General features: G+C 48.1%; 2 protein-coding genes across 3 annotated transcripts; one reads left to right on the top strand and one right to left on the bottom strand.

The window, feature by feature from the left end:
• Positions 1 to 4,216: 4,216 nt before the first annotated feature.
• On the top strand, positions 4,217 to 8,711 carry LOC119093074 (ATP synthase-coupling factor 6, mitochondrial-like). 2 transcript variants are annotated; one of them, XM_037215963.1, is made up of 3 exons: positions 4,217 to 4,303; positions 8,095 to 8,250; positions 8,447 to 8,711. In XM_037215963.1, the coding sequence occupies exons 2-3, from the start codon at positions 8,096 to 8,098 to the stop codon at positions 8,619 to 8,621; spliced, it is 330 nt and encodes a 109-aa protein (XP_037071858.1). In that variant the 5' UTR covers positions 4,217 to 4,303; position 8,095; the 3' UTR covers positions 8,622 to 8,711. The 2 variants fall into 2 exon arrangements, with proteins under 2 accessions (XP_037071858.1, XP_037071857.1); XM_037215962.1 differs by having other exon boundaries at positions 4,222 to 4,315.
• Positions 8,712 to 10,344: 1,633 nt separating this feature from the next.
• LOC119093536 (uncharacterized) lies at positions 10,345 to 14,663 on the bottom strand. Its single transcript, XM_037216495.1, has 4 exons — positions 14,613 to 14,663; positions 11,658 to 11,839; positions 10,545 to 10,631; positions 10,345 to 10,471 (listed from the first exon to the last, which is right to left on the bottom strand). The coding sequence occupies exons 2-4, from the start codon at positions 11,822 to 11,824 to the stop codon at positions 10,345 to 10,347; spliced, it is 381 nt and encodes a 126-aa protein (XP_037072390.1). The 5' UTR covers positions 11,825 to 11,839; positions 14,613 to 14,663.
• Between the last annotated feature and the right edge of the window lie 17 nt (positions 14,664 to 14,680).

Below are 14,680 nucleotides of genomic sequence, written 5' to 3'. Positions count from 1 at the left end.
CCTGAATAGGTTCGTTAACATGTTAGGAAGATCATAATGACGTAGCAAATTGCCTTTGTACACCCCTGCAGCATAAGTGCTTGCCTCTCTTTCAATTTGCTGGTACCACCGCCTTGCCATGTTCCAAAGCAAACATAAATATATAGGCAGATATCGATATGCCACATTTTATTGGGAGTCATTAGACTTAAATAATGTCAAAACAATGTTCTCTCTCAGTAGTACAAGCCTCGCACGCACACTCCCCATCACATCAAGATCAGGACAAGCCACTGGCACGCACCACCAGTGATCACATCCATTTCAAGCGTCCGATTCACACTCAGATGTCAAATAAGTTTGATCCCACGGTTTGCACAGCCCGCGGAACTATCGATTCCAGGTTTTCTCATAATTTCCGCACAAGTTTTTGGTTATAACACTACATTTCACCGTGAGCTCTCTTCAAAACAACGTCCCAACGGGGCTCATGGTAATGGAACTCGCGCGGTTGTACGGGTAAAAGCACTTTTTGAAGATTTGAGTTTGTTGCGCAATACGTTATATATATATATACATATACTATATATATATATATATATATATATATATATATCTATATATATATCTCTCTCTCTCTCTCTCTCTCTCTCCTCTCTCTCTCTCTCTCTCTCTCTCCTCTCTCCTCTCTCTCTCTCTCTCTCTCTCTCTCTCTCTCTCTCTCTCTCTCTCTCTCTCTCTCTCTCTCTCTCTCTCCTCTCTCTCTCTTCTCTCTCTCTCTCTCTCTCTCTCTCTCTCTCTCTCTCTCTCTCTCTCTCTCTCTCTCTCTCTCTCTCTCTCTCTCTCTCTCTCTCTCTCTCTCTCTCTCTCTCTCTATATATATATATATATGACTACTGCAGTATTTCCCCAATTTTATAATGCCTTGGCAGCGTGGTACCTTGGTAATATTCCCTAATTTTATAATGCCAATGGTAACGTATGGGCAGTCCCACCTGGGTGCCAGATGGGGCCGAAATACCGACCCATCCGCAACCTACATGGACGTGAGCATGGATGTGGCACATGAAAACAAATTGCACACAATATGGTAAAACCACAAAACTTTAAATACAATTCATGTACACATAATTATGTATATGACAACTTTATTGCATACGTGACATATGGGCAGCCCATCTGAGTCCAGGATGGAGCCCAAAGACCAGCCCACATGCGGCCCATGTTGACATGAGCCCAACTTACTCACATACATTCCATATGAGCCCCAACCCGTGCTGTTCTCCTTTGTCATGTACTCATTTGTACATGAGGAAAATCCAACGCGGGAGGACAAGGTAAAAAGCCAAATGCACCCACACCAAATATGGTAGCGTATGGTCAACCCATCTGGGCGCCAGATGGAGCCTTCATGCTAGCCCACCCGTGACCTACGTGGACATAAGCCCAGCTAGCCCGTGCTCAGCCCATACGGACCCCAGTCCAGGCAGCAGTCTCATGTTTTAGAATAATTGCACATGATATGACGAAACCCAGGCAATAAAAACAATTGGTATACACATCAATATTGTGTGTGGCAGCTTGATTGCGCATGTAGCATATGGACAGTCCATCTGGGCCCAGATTAGGCCTAGATACCAGCCCACCGGCAAGCCATGTTGACATGAGCCCAGCTTGCCCACGTATGGCCCACACGGATCCCACCAATGCAAGCATTCCCTCCTGGTGTGTTATTCCTTCTTGATGTGATAAATTCCGACGGAACAGTACAAGGCATGAACAGTTCTGGTGCGTGCAAAAATACGAAATGATGTGGGCGCCCCATGTGGGACCCAGCTGGAGCCCACTTAAAAGCCCACCTGTAGCCCATGCCCCCATTAAGCCAGTTGCTCCACGTTAAGCCCACATGGGTCCCATTTGGGAGTGCTGGATGGGCTGCTAACCCTTTTGAGTTAGTACCCGCGCCAGGTTCTTTGCTCCGATGCACAAGGCGCCAACCGAGCTCACTGTAAGAAATACGTCAGTAGAAGGGGAAAGAAAGTACCAGCAGGAGAAAAAAAGAGTTTTGCTGCCGCGTCTTCTTTTTTATAACATTCAGGACAGTGGCATTCTTTTTTCAGTACAGTACTTTTTTGCAGACAGTGGCGTTCTTTTTTTTTTACAACATTGGCCTATGGCCTAGAAATAAGGAAAAATGCCCGTTGACGAGTGCCGCACAACGCGAAAGTGCTAACGCTTACGTTTGCGACACACACTCAGCAGCGAAGTCTTACCAACAGCCAATCACCTCCAGCGGATTGTATCACACTTGCCGCATCATCGCTTTTGCGAATGTATCAGCGGCCGTGCTGGTTTGACCACGAGCAGAAAATAGCCTGTAATATAACGGCCATTGCATGACGTTTCTATCACGACACCCATGCCAAGGCGACTTTAAAGTAGTCTCCTAATAAACATTTTCCCTCTTTTGCGGACGTGTAACTCAGGAACCAGAGGGTTTTGGGTCTTAAAAAGGGCATGGCCGTGAACTTCATCAAAAGGTCCTCAAGATGATTATTTCAGCTCAAAACCCCACACAAAGGTGGAACACTCCCTTTAAGCTTAAGGTTCGAAGGAAATACGGACGCTTACTTGTCATAGTATGAAGCCGGTGGTATCCGGTTTAACACGCGCCCGGATGGCCAGCTGGATGCCCTTCGCTCGGGTGGAGGGGGGGGGGCAATTTGACCCCGCTGAGATCTTGAGAACTGTGAGAGCTAGGGACACCAAATTCACAGGGTATGTTGACCTGTACGTGAACTCACTTAGGTCGAATTTTGAGGTTCCTAGGTCATGACCTTCGGGTCAAATAAGGTCAAACAAGGTCAGATTCCAGGTTGGTCTCCAAAGCGACCCCATAACCTAGATAACTGTTTCTAAGCAGGTCATTTGCTCATGTTAGGTCAATGAGCTTGTTCGACCTTTTGAAGGTCATGGTGACAAAATCATACAAGACACCCGAGACAGTATGCTCCTAAAAACCGAGTGGTGACCTGGGTCGTTTTAGGTCAATGACCTATTTTTACCTCTAAGAGGCCCATGGAAGATGTAGTATACGGTTCCTGCCATCAATAAATTCCAAATGAGCACCAGGAACCATCCCATACAGCAAGCTCTAGAGAAATAAAACAAGTTGGCTTCGACCTTGGCCTAACCTTCATGCCTGACCTTAGGTCAATGCAATTTGTGCATTCACTTGTTATGTTGTCCAATAAAGCATTTACGAGATATATGGCTTCGTCTAACACTCCGTTGTTGCATCAGATTGAACGATTCACTAGAAATTGACTTCGCTGAAACAGTGGCCTGAATTTGACCTGCCATAGGTCAGCGACCTTACAAGGTACACCTAAATTTGCGTTACCAACGATCCGCTTTTCAATTGTCTACAGCCATGAAAAATTTGGCGCGGCTACGCCGCGCCGTTCGGAGCCATCCTGGAAAAACCTTCGGGAGGTCAATTTGATCCCCTACCCCCACCCGGGCACGTGTTAAAGATTTTAAGACAGTTAAAAACACATAAGCCTAATAAACAACCACATTTGACCGTATCGTCATGCTATTTAGCTTCATGCCCTCTCCTTGTCATGCTTCGGTGACGCTCAATCAAAAGTCCCTTCCTCTTCCCCTCTTCCCTATCAAGCCCCGCATTACTGCACTCTGGTTAGGCGACGCTGTAACGCCGTAATGAGACTAAACCGTACGGCACGAACGCTACGGCGGCGTAAAAATGTTGTTCTTTGCCGGCCGGTTTAAATGTAGATATTTCACTAAACCGGATTTTTCGACCTAGCACATTCAATGAAGCATTTTCATCGGGGAAATGGCCTTAGTCTGCACCAGAGCTACAAAATCATTGCTGGAATGTGGTTCCAGCCTGCACCCGATGGAGAGATGAGGTGACGTGTTTATCGGTGATTTTTTCCGAAGAGCGCTAGCCGGAAGTTCTTATAAACAGTCCGTATAAAAGAGTACAGCATATATCATGCCATATAAGTGTGATATCACATAAGGACGGTACCTTTGGCCCTCCAATTTTTCTCGTTACAAGGCCCGTAGCCAGTTCAAATCGGATCTGGACAGCTTGAGGACATTATTGGCTAATTTTGGTACAGCTTGCCGATAACCCACCTTTTCGAACATAAACAGAGGTTTTCTTCTTTTTTCGATGTCCTCATATGTAACAAATGCGTCAAATCTATGTCTGACCTTTTTCCGCGGCATCGCGCAGGCGGTCTTTGCTTTGGTGCGTTGTGTCTGGCGGCTGCTGCCATAATTTGAGAAGGTAAAATTCCAGGTAATATACGTGAAGAATGTTATTGGGTTTTAGAGCGTTCCGTCTCGCCACTTCGCTTTAAGTTGGAGGAAAATGGGCTTGTGGCTGAAAACTTGCTGACGGCGCTTTTATGTTGATGTGGGTTTTGTAAGGGCGGTGTTTTGACGTGGATGTTAACTAGCAGATGTTTTACCACATAACACTTACAAGAAAGTCGTCAAGCAAGTTAATCTGAGCTATGTTGAATAGGTAAAGATGAAAATTGGGATTAAAACAGGCCTGTAGCAAGAATAAATCCAGCCCAGAGCACATCATGTAGCATGTTGAATGTGAAACTGGTGCATAGACATTGCATATTTGATCACAGTAAAGATTAATTTGGAGGAACGAAAATCCAAGGAAATGTTAAGTTTCTCACTTGCAGCCTCACAAAGTTAGCATTGTTACATCCACTCACAAGCATTGAGTCTGATACAATGCTTTTATTATTGTACAACTCTGAGCTGAATTTATATATTGCCTTTTTGTACACTACCAACAAGTCACGCTTTCACCACTCCATGTGTGGCTCCTCCAAAAAAGGTTGGTAGGCTACAGAAATGGAGCACACACAATAGCTGTCTTCAGTGACTATGCCAGTGTAAGCTATTTAGCGGTTTTTATATTGCGTTTTAGGATGTTAATGATTTTGCAAAAAGTATTTGTGAGACCTGGCTTGAATAAAAAGTGGATCTCAAAAGGGTAAATAATTATATAAACATAAGACTAGAAGTTATCAAAGAAGAACAAGAAACCCTGGTTCAGCTTTGTACTCAGATCATGATTTTGTGGCACCACTCAGCAGATCAATAGAAAATATTCCATGCTTTTGTTTAATGATGCTTTTATGCATTTTCATCATGTGTTCAGCTTGGATTTCTAGGTGGAGAACATATCTTCGCCAATGCCAAATCTTCCTCAGGAGCAGAGACTCATGGAGCCGTGGTTTCCCATGTGCTCAAGCGAGTGTTTTGGATGGTGTTTGATGTCACTATTATACCTTCTATATAATATCTATTTCTGACAGGTTCAAATGCAATTTTAATAAGTTTATTATTTGAAATGAATTTAAACAAACTTTTAATCAACATATGATTAATTCATCTCATATTTAGAGGTACATTTTAGTGTGATATCATATACTTTCATATCAATTTTATTGTGTTACAATGATTTCTACATGCAATCCAGACATGTTGAATAGTGACATATACAAGATGTTCTCTGGGCTTGTCCCTGGCCGGTCAAGAGACACTGTTGTTTTGAGTGTGGGCTAAAGCTGGATGCTTGAGGGCATCATTGTTGTTTGACGGTAGATGGGTTGAGCATGTGCTGGTGAGTTGCAGCAGACCTGGGCACTGAGTGCATTGCAAGGAAAGACTGTGTGTGATATGGGAGAGATTCAGCTGTAACCCACAAGCAGTATCTCTTGTTTAGTTGTGAGTGCAGCATGCAATGCTGTTGAAGCTTCAGGAACAGCTTGCTTTCATCCGATGTCGATCAGAGAACAATTTTTACATTCTTTGCAGTGTATATTTGTGGAGAACAACATGTCTTGGGCTAAAAACACCAAGAAACACCCAAGTTTTAGACACTGCTTAAGAATTTGATCACAACCTCGGATTCATCTGTTATATTTGCTTTTGCCTATGGTTTTCATTTTCATGGTGGGTATCATTCCAGAGACAAATGTATTACATCATAAAAGTGTTCCATCCCTCATGTGAAGGGGAAGATTTTAGATTTACTGTGACACTCAGTTCATAAATATGTTACAGGGAGATGGTGATGACCAAACATAAGTCACATGGGCTTAGTATAATGCAACCTTACATTTTCTGCCAGGGTGCACCATGCATTAGGTGCATATTTGGTGAATCTCCCTAATTCATACAATTTAAAGTCACATCTTTGATCCATTAGCTCTAGGCATTTCTTTCCATGCCATGTTATGATAATAAGTGTGTTGGGACAATCATCTGATCCCTCAAAATCTACTGGTAGTGATACCCTCCAGTGTTGGAAATTCCAAAAAATGTCCTGGTAGCCGAGTACAAATTTTCTCTGGTGGAGTACAAAATTATCGAAATGCTGTGGGTCATTACAGTTTTGTTTAGGTTATCTTTGAGAGATAACACTACAATGGGTGGTACTCAGCGAAAGCACCACTTTTCATATACAGCAGCTCATGTAAAAGTGCTTTAAATGAAAGGAAACACCAATATTAAACATGGCACACTGAAACAACACAGTCTCATACTCTGTGCTATGAAACACATGTGCATATACATGAGTTTTCAATTTATGAAAGGCTCTGGGTCAGGGTGTACTTTCCTACCTAGCGCTAGAAGAAATAATTGTACACCATTCGTGGTGTTTAAGACAGGACATATCGTAAATAATCGCAAAACAGGTAGATTCATGCTCTTACCTTCAAATTTTTTATAATTACGATGGCGAGCTCCCGAGCACCGCATACGCACAGCAGCCGCGACTTAATGTGGTTCGTCATCAATGGCCGGTTAAGTCATGCTCAAGTTTGAGTTGGTCCGCGAACATAGGAAGTGACAGCTTTGCTAATCTACAGACCGGTGCGATTCTGGTACTTTCTCATTTCCCGGTTTCGTTCAAAGGCGATTCCATTCAATGTTCACACACTTTTTTACATTTCCATACATGGTTTGTCATGTACCTAGGTGGCAACACAGGCTGCTTGCTATTGGGCGTCTTAGTCTGGTGGGTGCAAGATTTTTGCTCTTGCAGATATCAATACATGGCTCCTGATGGAAGCAGCAAGTCTGAACCTGTTGCATGTTCTGGTTTTATTTTGGCCTGACACAAGAGGTAAAACAAGCTTTTACAAAAGCTGTTTTTGTTCCATCATGATGGAGTACAAAGTACTTCTTTTTACCTAGTCACAATCCTGGAGTACAAAATCTCCTGGTATACATTACACCAGGAAACGTCAAGTTTTCCAACACTGATACCCTCTTTGTCTGTGGGGCCACTACATTCAGCATATTTTACATAAAATAAACCTAATTTAACCACCACAGTTTAAAACAAGCAGGTATGTTCAGAAATCGGAATCTTATGGCCATCTGGGTGCATGGTAAAATAACAATATTCTCTCTTTTACTTTAGGAAAGGCCCTGAGACTTTTGAAGTATGTAAGGCAAATTTGTAACATATAAATTATGATTTTTTCCACACAGCGTTGAAAATGACAGTAGAGCATTAGGTCAGGGTGCTTCATTTTGATAGTCATACATGCTTGCGCTGTGGTATGCATTGTGATTGGCCTTTCCCTGTTGTTTTTGTATATACACACAGGAGTCATTAACTCACCATTTTCCCTTTTGGATTCTTTTGCTCAAAATGATTATCTAGTTGGCATCTGTGTTGGCCTGGGTCAGCCACTTTTCACAGGGTTTCACCAGGCTGCCAGTGGAAGTCATGTATAGGTAGCATATATCTAGCCAGAATTGTTCCCTGTGTCAATTCGTGATAAGCATCTGGGTTTATATTTTAGAGAGATATCGAGAAGAATCCCAGGATTTCTATTACTTTGCCAACTGCCAAGCCTCAGCTGTCCACTGTTCAGTGGGTGATGCTGACAGACAAATACATTGTTAAAATGTGGTTCATTCCTCTGCTTCATGGTCTTGTGCGTGCCGTGACAGTCTCTCAGTCTGAAGCAGTGAAGCACTCACCGGGCCATGGCCGTGCCACCGTGATGCAGGGTCTGTCTGTGCTGGCAGGATGAGCCAGCTGGCACGACCCTTGCGTCAGGCGGCCGCCTCCCTTCGGCTGGCGCGGCACATCAACACATCCGCTGCGCTCGGCCAAACCCAGGCGAACGACCCCATCCAGAAGCTCTTCTTGGAAAAACTCCGCGCATATGGCTCCAAGAGCAAGTGAGTTCATGCCCCTTTGTGCAACTTGGGTTGTTCGATGTGGCTGGGAGGTCCCAGCGCCCGATTTTCCGGGGCAGGCGGTAAACTTAAGCACGCGCGCGAAGACGCGTGTCGTACCGCTGTATCCGCCGTACCGGCTGCGCGCACTGCGCCGGCCGGCGTGGCCGCCTGACCGTTGCTACCCCGTCGCTCTCAGGACAGCCAAGGATGGCCTGGTGGACCCGACGCCGCAGCTGCAGGCTGAGATGAAGAACGAGCTGGAGCGGATAGCCCGCTCGTACGGCTTCAAGGAGGGCGAGGACGTGGCCAAGTTCCCGCAGTTCAACTTCCCGGAGCCGACTGTCGACCCGATCAGCAGCAAGCAGGCCTAGGCTGGTGCGCTCGCCGCCCCGTGTGACTGTTGCTTGTAGGTGTACCTGTGTACAGGGGATGGGGATCAATACGAGAAGCTGCGTGCTGTCTGTTCTGTCTGCTGCTGGAACTGCGGGCAGGCCGGGTGGTCGGACTCTGCCGTGACATGTGGCGTTGTCAGACGGGCTGGACGCGGCTCCGCCAGAAAACGGGGGGGGGGGGGGGGGGGGCAGGAGAGCTGGCTCGAGAGACGTTCTATAACTGCGGCAGCCGTCCGCGAAGCGCGCTCTCAAGGTTGCGTTGCACCAGGCATGGCAGCTCCTAAAGGTACAGCTTTCGGACACGCCCCTCAAATCCCGTCGGAAGCATTAGTCATTGATGTGTTCTGAATGGGCTCCTGCCAGTTGAATTTTGTGGCTGGAAGTCACCAGGTCTCTGATTACAAGGGGTCACGTCTGATGTGGAAAGTTCGACAAAGGATCAGCAGCCCACAAAAAGCAGCAACAAAGTCAATGATGTACTGATATCACCAATTCTTTCCTGCCAACCATGGGTAGGGCAGATTGTTGCGTTCTTTCAGTGACGGTATGGCTTTCTCCAGAGAATCATCCTCACCACCTGGCTCATCGCATAGCTCCTTAATGAACGAATATGATCATCGCAGGGCGGACGCCATGCGGCGCCAAATCTACGCTCGGCTCCACGCGATTCAGAAACATGCTGACTAACAGGGCAAAGAAATGAGGTGTGCATGCAAATCAACGAGGACGAACCAATAAGTTGAAATCAAGCACCGGTGGAAGGGCTGTGGTGCAGTGTTGGTTGAATTTCCAGCCATAGGCACCCGCCCTTTTCCGTGCCACGTTCGCCTTCAAATGGTAACCACCACATAACCACCAGGCCGCTGACCATTAACAGTTTGCTAACCATTCACAGGCCTGCTAACCGCTGTCCCGCCTCAACATAATGCCATCGATGCCTTTAAAGCGATATATTCCCCAAACCATCCTCCTGAAATGAGACCAGTGATTGTTCCGAGGGTTTATCCCGAGGCTGTGCATAATTCAAAAGTTACCCAGCCATTCCAACGTTCTGACCGCTCTGATAGCTTTCGCCGCCGATAGGTGGCAGTGGAGTACAAGCAGCCTGCTCAGCTATCTGCCGTAATGCAAAGCCTGTCCATTATCAGACGGGCGGGCCTCATTCCGCTAGTGCGCGCGCTTATGATCGTGTACGTTGTTCGGAAGCATCCGACAGCGCACATCGAACGCAGGGCGGCTGGAGTCAGCTGGTAATGCCGGAACACCACAGGGTAGGTCCCGAAACGCAATACGAATATCCATACCCCTCGTCTCGTAAGGAAAGAGAACATGCCTTAGGCCTGCCAATGGACTTTATTTCCAGCCGGCCGGGTCCACTACCTTCCAATGAGCACCAATGGGATCATCAACACAGGCACGGGTCGCATTACAACGTGATGATTGGAATTGCCGCACCTTCCCAGCACTGCGACGGTCACCTCGAAAACGCGGACACACACACACCGGCGTAAAAAAACTGCAACGCACGAATACAACCAGCACGCGGCCACGAAGCAGGACCAGCACACGCGGCCGAGCCTCGGCCGCGGCCGGCCTCTCGCCAGGCGCCGGCACGGAGGCGGCCGCGGCGCTGACGCGCGCAGCCGCCCTCAGCCTCAGTCAGTATCACAGTGTCGGGGTCGGCGGCGGCCGCCACGGCCTATCACACATCGACCACCCGCTCGGGCTCCGTGAGCGCGTCGTCGACCGGCTGGCAGCCGGCCTCGGCCACCGGCACGTAGTTGCCACCGTTCATCTCCAGCAGCAGGATCGTGCGGTCCACGTGCGACCTGGGGGCGCGGCGGGGCAGGTGAGATGAGGGCGGCACGTCAGGTGGGTGGGCCGCGGAGTCGTGCGGTCCACGTGCGACCTGGGGGCGCGGCGGGGCAGGTGAGATGAGGGCGGCACGTCGGGTGGGTGGGCCGCGGAGTCGTGCGGTCCACGTGCGACCTGGGGGCGCGGCGGGGCAGGTGAGGTGTAGGCGGCACGTCAGGTGGATGGGCCGCGGAGTCGTGCGGTCCACGTGCGACCTGGCGGCGCGGCGGGGGCGGGAGGGCGACGGCTGTCGTTCAGGTGGGCAGGTCGCCAGTGTGGCGCTGCACAGATAGAGTTAGAAGCGCAAATGGTAACGCTGCAATCTAGGTTCAGGTAACGCAGATGATAACGCTGCGTATTATATATTGATAACAATGATCAAGAGCTACCGAATGCATCACCACAGACTCCAGCTGGCCAGTGATTCCAGTCGAGTCCCGTCCAGTCGTACCGGCCAGCTGTTACGTCTGACGTCCATAAGGAAGAAGACCGACGCAGCGTTTGAACGCACAGTATTCGCAGTGACGGCTGAGATCGTGTCAGCTATATGTCAAGGAAATTATTTTAGCGATACACAGTTATTCCGCACCTGGTTTACGCCGCGAGAGTTAAAATGCACCCAGTCATATGCCAGACTTCACAGCCTGAAACTACTACTAGCCACGGTTCACTTCATTCAAACTATTACTGCCATTTCCCGTGGAGCATCTCGTTTACACAACACTCGGCGAACTAGCTTGCACGACACTGCCTTGTAACTGGGACTAGCTCCCAGTGACGTCATGTAGTGGACACCAGCGCGGCAAATGCCCAACCGACACCCAATAGCAGAGCCAGTATGCCAAACATGCAGCTGACGGGGGGGGGGGGGGGGGGGCGTGGACAGAGCACGCAGCGGATGGACAGGTGCATGATGGTCTGTGGACGGTTGTGAAAACAGAAGACTGTTCTCAGCTTCACGTAAACCTCACCACGGTCTCTCCCTTCATCCCGCTCTCTATCTCTCACCCCAAGAGCACGCCCCCACAACAGCTCCACGGGCTGAGCCACGTCTCAGCGTCGAGTAAGCCACCTCGGTGTCACCGGGCGGGGCGCGGGTGGGGCCTCCGGTCAGACCCGGTCGGCGGCACCCCGCCGCGGCGTCCATGCCCCTGCCCTCACCGGTAGCGCCTGTCGGGGTGCGACGGACACCAGAAGTGCACCACCGTGCCCTGCCGGCCGTCCGGCAGCCAGGAGCCCCAGTGGTTCTTGCCGCCGTGCTGGCGCCACCTATCGTCGGGCCACAGCACGTCTACCCGCCGGCCCTGGTTAATGCTGTCGTACACCATGTCGCCGTTGACGAGCTGTCGGCGGGCGGGGGGGGGGGGGGGAGGGGTCAGCGGGTGCGGCGGGCTGTTCACACGACAGTGTGATCGGCGCGCACGAATACGCATGCACTGGCGCACACGGTGGCACGGTGAGGTATCACGCGCAAACATTTACAGATGGGAAAACATCCACAGAAAACCAACCTACTATCTCTCTGACGCAGAGCATCCCCGCCCCACATCGATGCGCGACCGGTGTCTGAAACTTGGGTGTTCCTTGGTGGCTTTAGCCCCAAGGCATTTTGTTCTCCACAAATATACACCCGAAAGAACATAAAAATTGTTCTCTGTGAGGAACGTGAAATGAAGTCAAGCTGTTCCTGGAGCTTCGACAGCATCGCGTGCCACTCACACGACTGAACGAAGAATAGTACTTGCGGGTTTCAGCCGAATATTTATACCCCATCGCACACAATCTTTCCTTCCAATGCACTCAGTGCCAAGATCCGTTGCTGCTCACCAGCACATGTTTAACCCCCTACCGTCCACCAATGACACCGATGCGCTCAGACGCAGGGCCGAGCCCGCGCTCAATACAGTAACAAAGCCTCTTGTCGGGCCGGGGAGCAGCGAGAGGGCGGAGAACATCTCGTATACGCCCCGATTCAACGCTTCTCGATTGCTCGTAGAAGTCATTGTAATACAATACAAATTGATGCGGAAGGACATGATGTTACACTAACATGTACCCCCAAGAATAGCGTGAACTTATTTTATATTGATTAAAAAATTATTTTAATCCATTAAAAATAGCATTCTGATAAAACTTGCATCTGAAGCTATAAAAAACGGACACTGCATAGAAAACATAATGATGACATCAGACACCATCCCCAACACTCGCTTGGGCACGAGGAAATTCACGGCTCCGCGAGTCTTCGACTCTTGGGGAGGATTTGGCATTGGAGAGAAGGCAAATTCTCGACCAAGAAATCCGAGCTGAATTCTTGACGAAAACGCATAAAAGTAAGTTGTTCAGTACATTAGGGAGAAACGTTATTCACACAGATAAGATAGTAACATTAGCCTTATTTCTCGGAGAAAAACCAGGAGAAGAGAGATACAGTTGGGTTGATATTTCGGCAACGTGCCTTTATCGAAACAATAGAAGTGACGCCTTGAACTTAAGAATTTCACTTCGCCTATTGTTTCGATGAAGTGATGTTGCAGACATATCAACCCAACTATATCTCTATTCTCCTGCTTTTTCTCCAAGGAATAAGGCTAATACTGCTGTTCTATCTATGAAAACGCATAAAAAGGGCATTAAATAAAAGCATGCGATTTTTTTTCTACCGATCTACAGAGCGTCACCACAGAACTGTGGTCTGAATATAAAGCTAAAGCAGGGTTTCCTGTTCTCCGTTCAGCAGAACTTTTGGTTTTGAATTTATATTTTTTACGTTTGTTAAGATGTGCCTCTTATTTGACCGGGATCTTGCCAACGAAGAGCTTTCGAAAATCATTAAGGTCCTAAAAAAGCAAGATCAGAACCGATAAAAAACTTACAGCGGCTCTGCCGTTGAAGACTGTTATGCAGTGCGCGCCCCGTGCAGCCTTCCGACGTTTTATTTTTTGCAGCCGCGTGCGGGGTGACAACGCGATTATTTGATGGTTTAGGTAAAGGCAATATATAAATTCAGCTCCGCGTCATACACTGAGAAAAGTATTGTATCAGACTCAACGTCGGTGAGTAGATGTGGCGACGCTACCTTTGTACGGCTGACTTGCTCTATGAGAAGGGAATAACTACCCCGCCCCTACTGCACTGCCGTCCGAGCCGGATCACGCAGCAGCCTGACGTCTCAGATGGTGTAGTTTTGTACATAACTTGAGAAGCGGGTGAGTCGATAATTCTTTAATCCCAAATAAATGGTGCAAACCATGATCTCCACGATTTTGACCAAGTTTCTTCCCAAAGTTGGGGAGGGGCTAGTAGCATCCCATCCCACTGCGTAGGAAACTGCACCCCTCGTCACAAATTAAAGTGTATCTAGGTCAGTAAAAGCCTAGGCAGGTACCACATTGCCCCAGAATCTCTCCCTTTAGTGGGAAAGATTGCGCCTTGGCTAAACATAGGTACACAAACTACTATGCTACAGATGCTCCTATTCATGTTATCATGAGCTGCATGACATTTTAATAATGAATTTGTCATAATGTGCTCTAGGAAATTGTTCATTAGGTGCACAACATTCTAAGCATTGCTTTCTGTCAGCCTTAATTGGGACTCACACCTTTACAACATAATTATCAATATAAACAACTTTCTATCAGGTCCATATCATCAAAAAATACAGTAGGTGTGAGCATAGACTTAGAAAGAAAGCACATACTTGAGAAGCTAGAAAATTTAAGATGCAAGCAGCCAATCTCTAAAGGTCTTTGGTGATTACTGAGACCAGCTAAAGGATCATGTTTACTGTCATCTGCTGTCAAAAAATATCATTCAATGCAAGCAGTGCAAATTTGCCTGGATTATTTTGTTCTCACTACAACCCAGAATTTGAGGATTTTTGTTCTCTCCCCCAAGAGCCCAAACCAAATTTCAGATACTGTATGCGACCCTAGCTATACAACTATGGCACAAAGTAACAGCAGTCATACACGGCGCAACGAACTGTGCACTTGGAAGCAGAGCGCCTTGAGTCCAGCCACACATCTGGGCAGCCAGCTCTCTGCCTCCACCTACTCTGGACGACCGACCACACGAGCCACGTCCTTCGAGCACTCGACCCTCGCTACTGACCTTGACCCTGGTGCCGATGGGCAGGCGGGGCGTGCGCGGCGCCGGGCTGCCGGCGCGCACCTGGCGCA

Source organism: Pollicipes pollicipes, unplaced genomic scaffold, assembly GCF_011947565.3.
Source record: "Pollicipes pollicipes isolate AB1234 unplaced genomic scaffold, Ppol_2.1 Scaffold_4002;HRSCAF=4701_pilon_pilon_pilon, whole genome shotgun sequence".
In the NCBI taxonomy this organism is placed as follows: Eukaryota; Metazoa; Arthropoda; class Thecostraca; order Pollicipedomorpha; family Pollicipedidae; genus Pollicipes; species Pollicipes pollicipes.
This window is presented reverse-complemented; position numbering and strand designations above follow the sequence as displayed.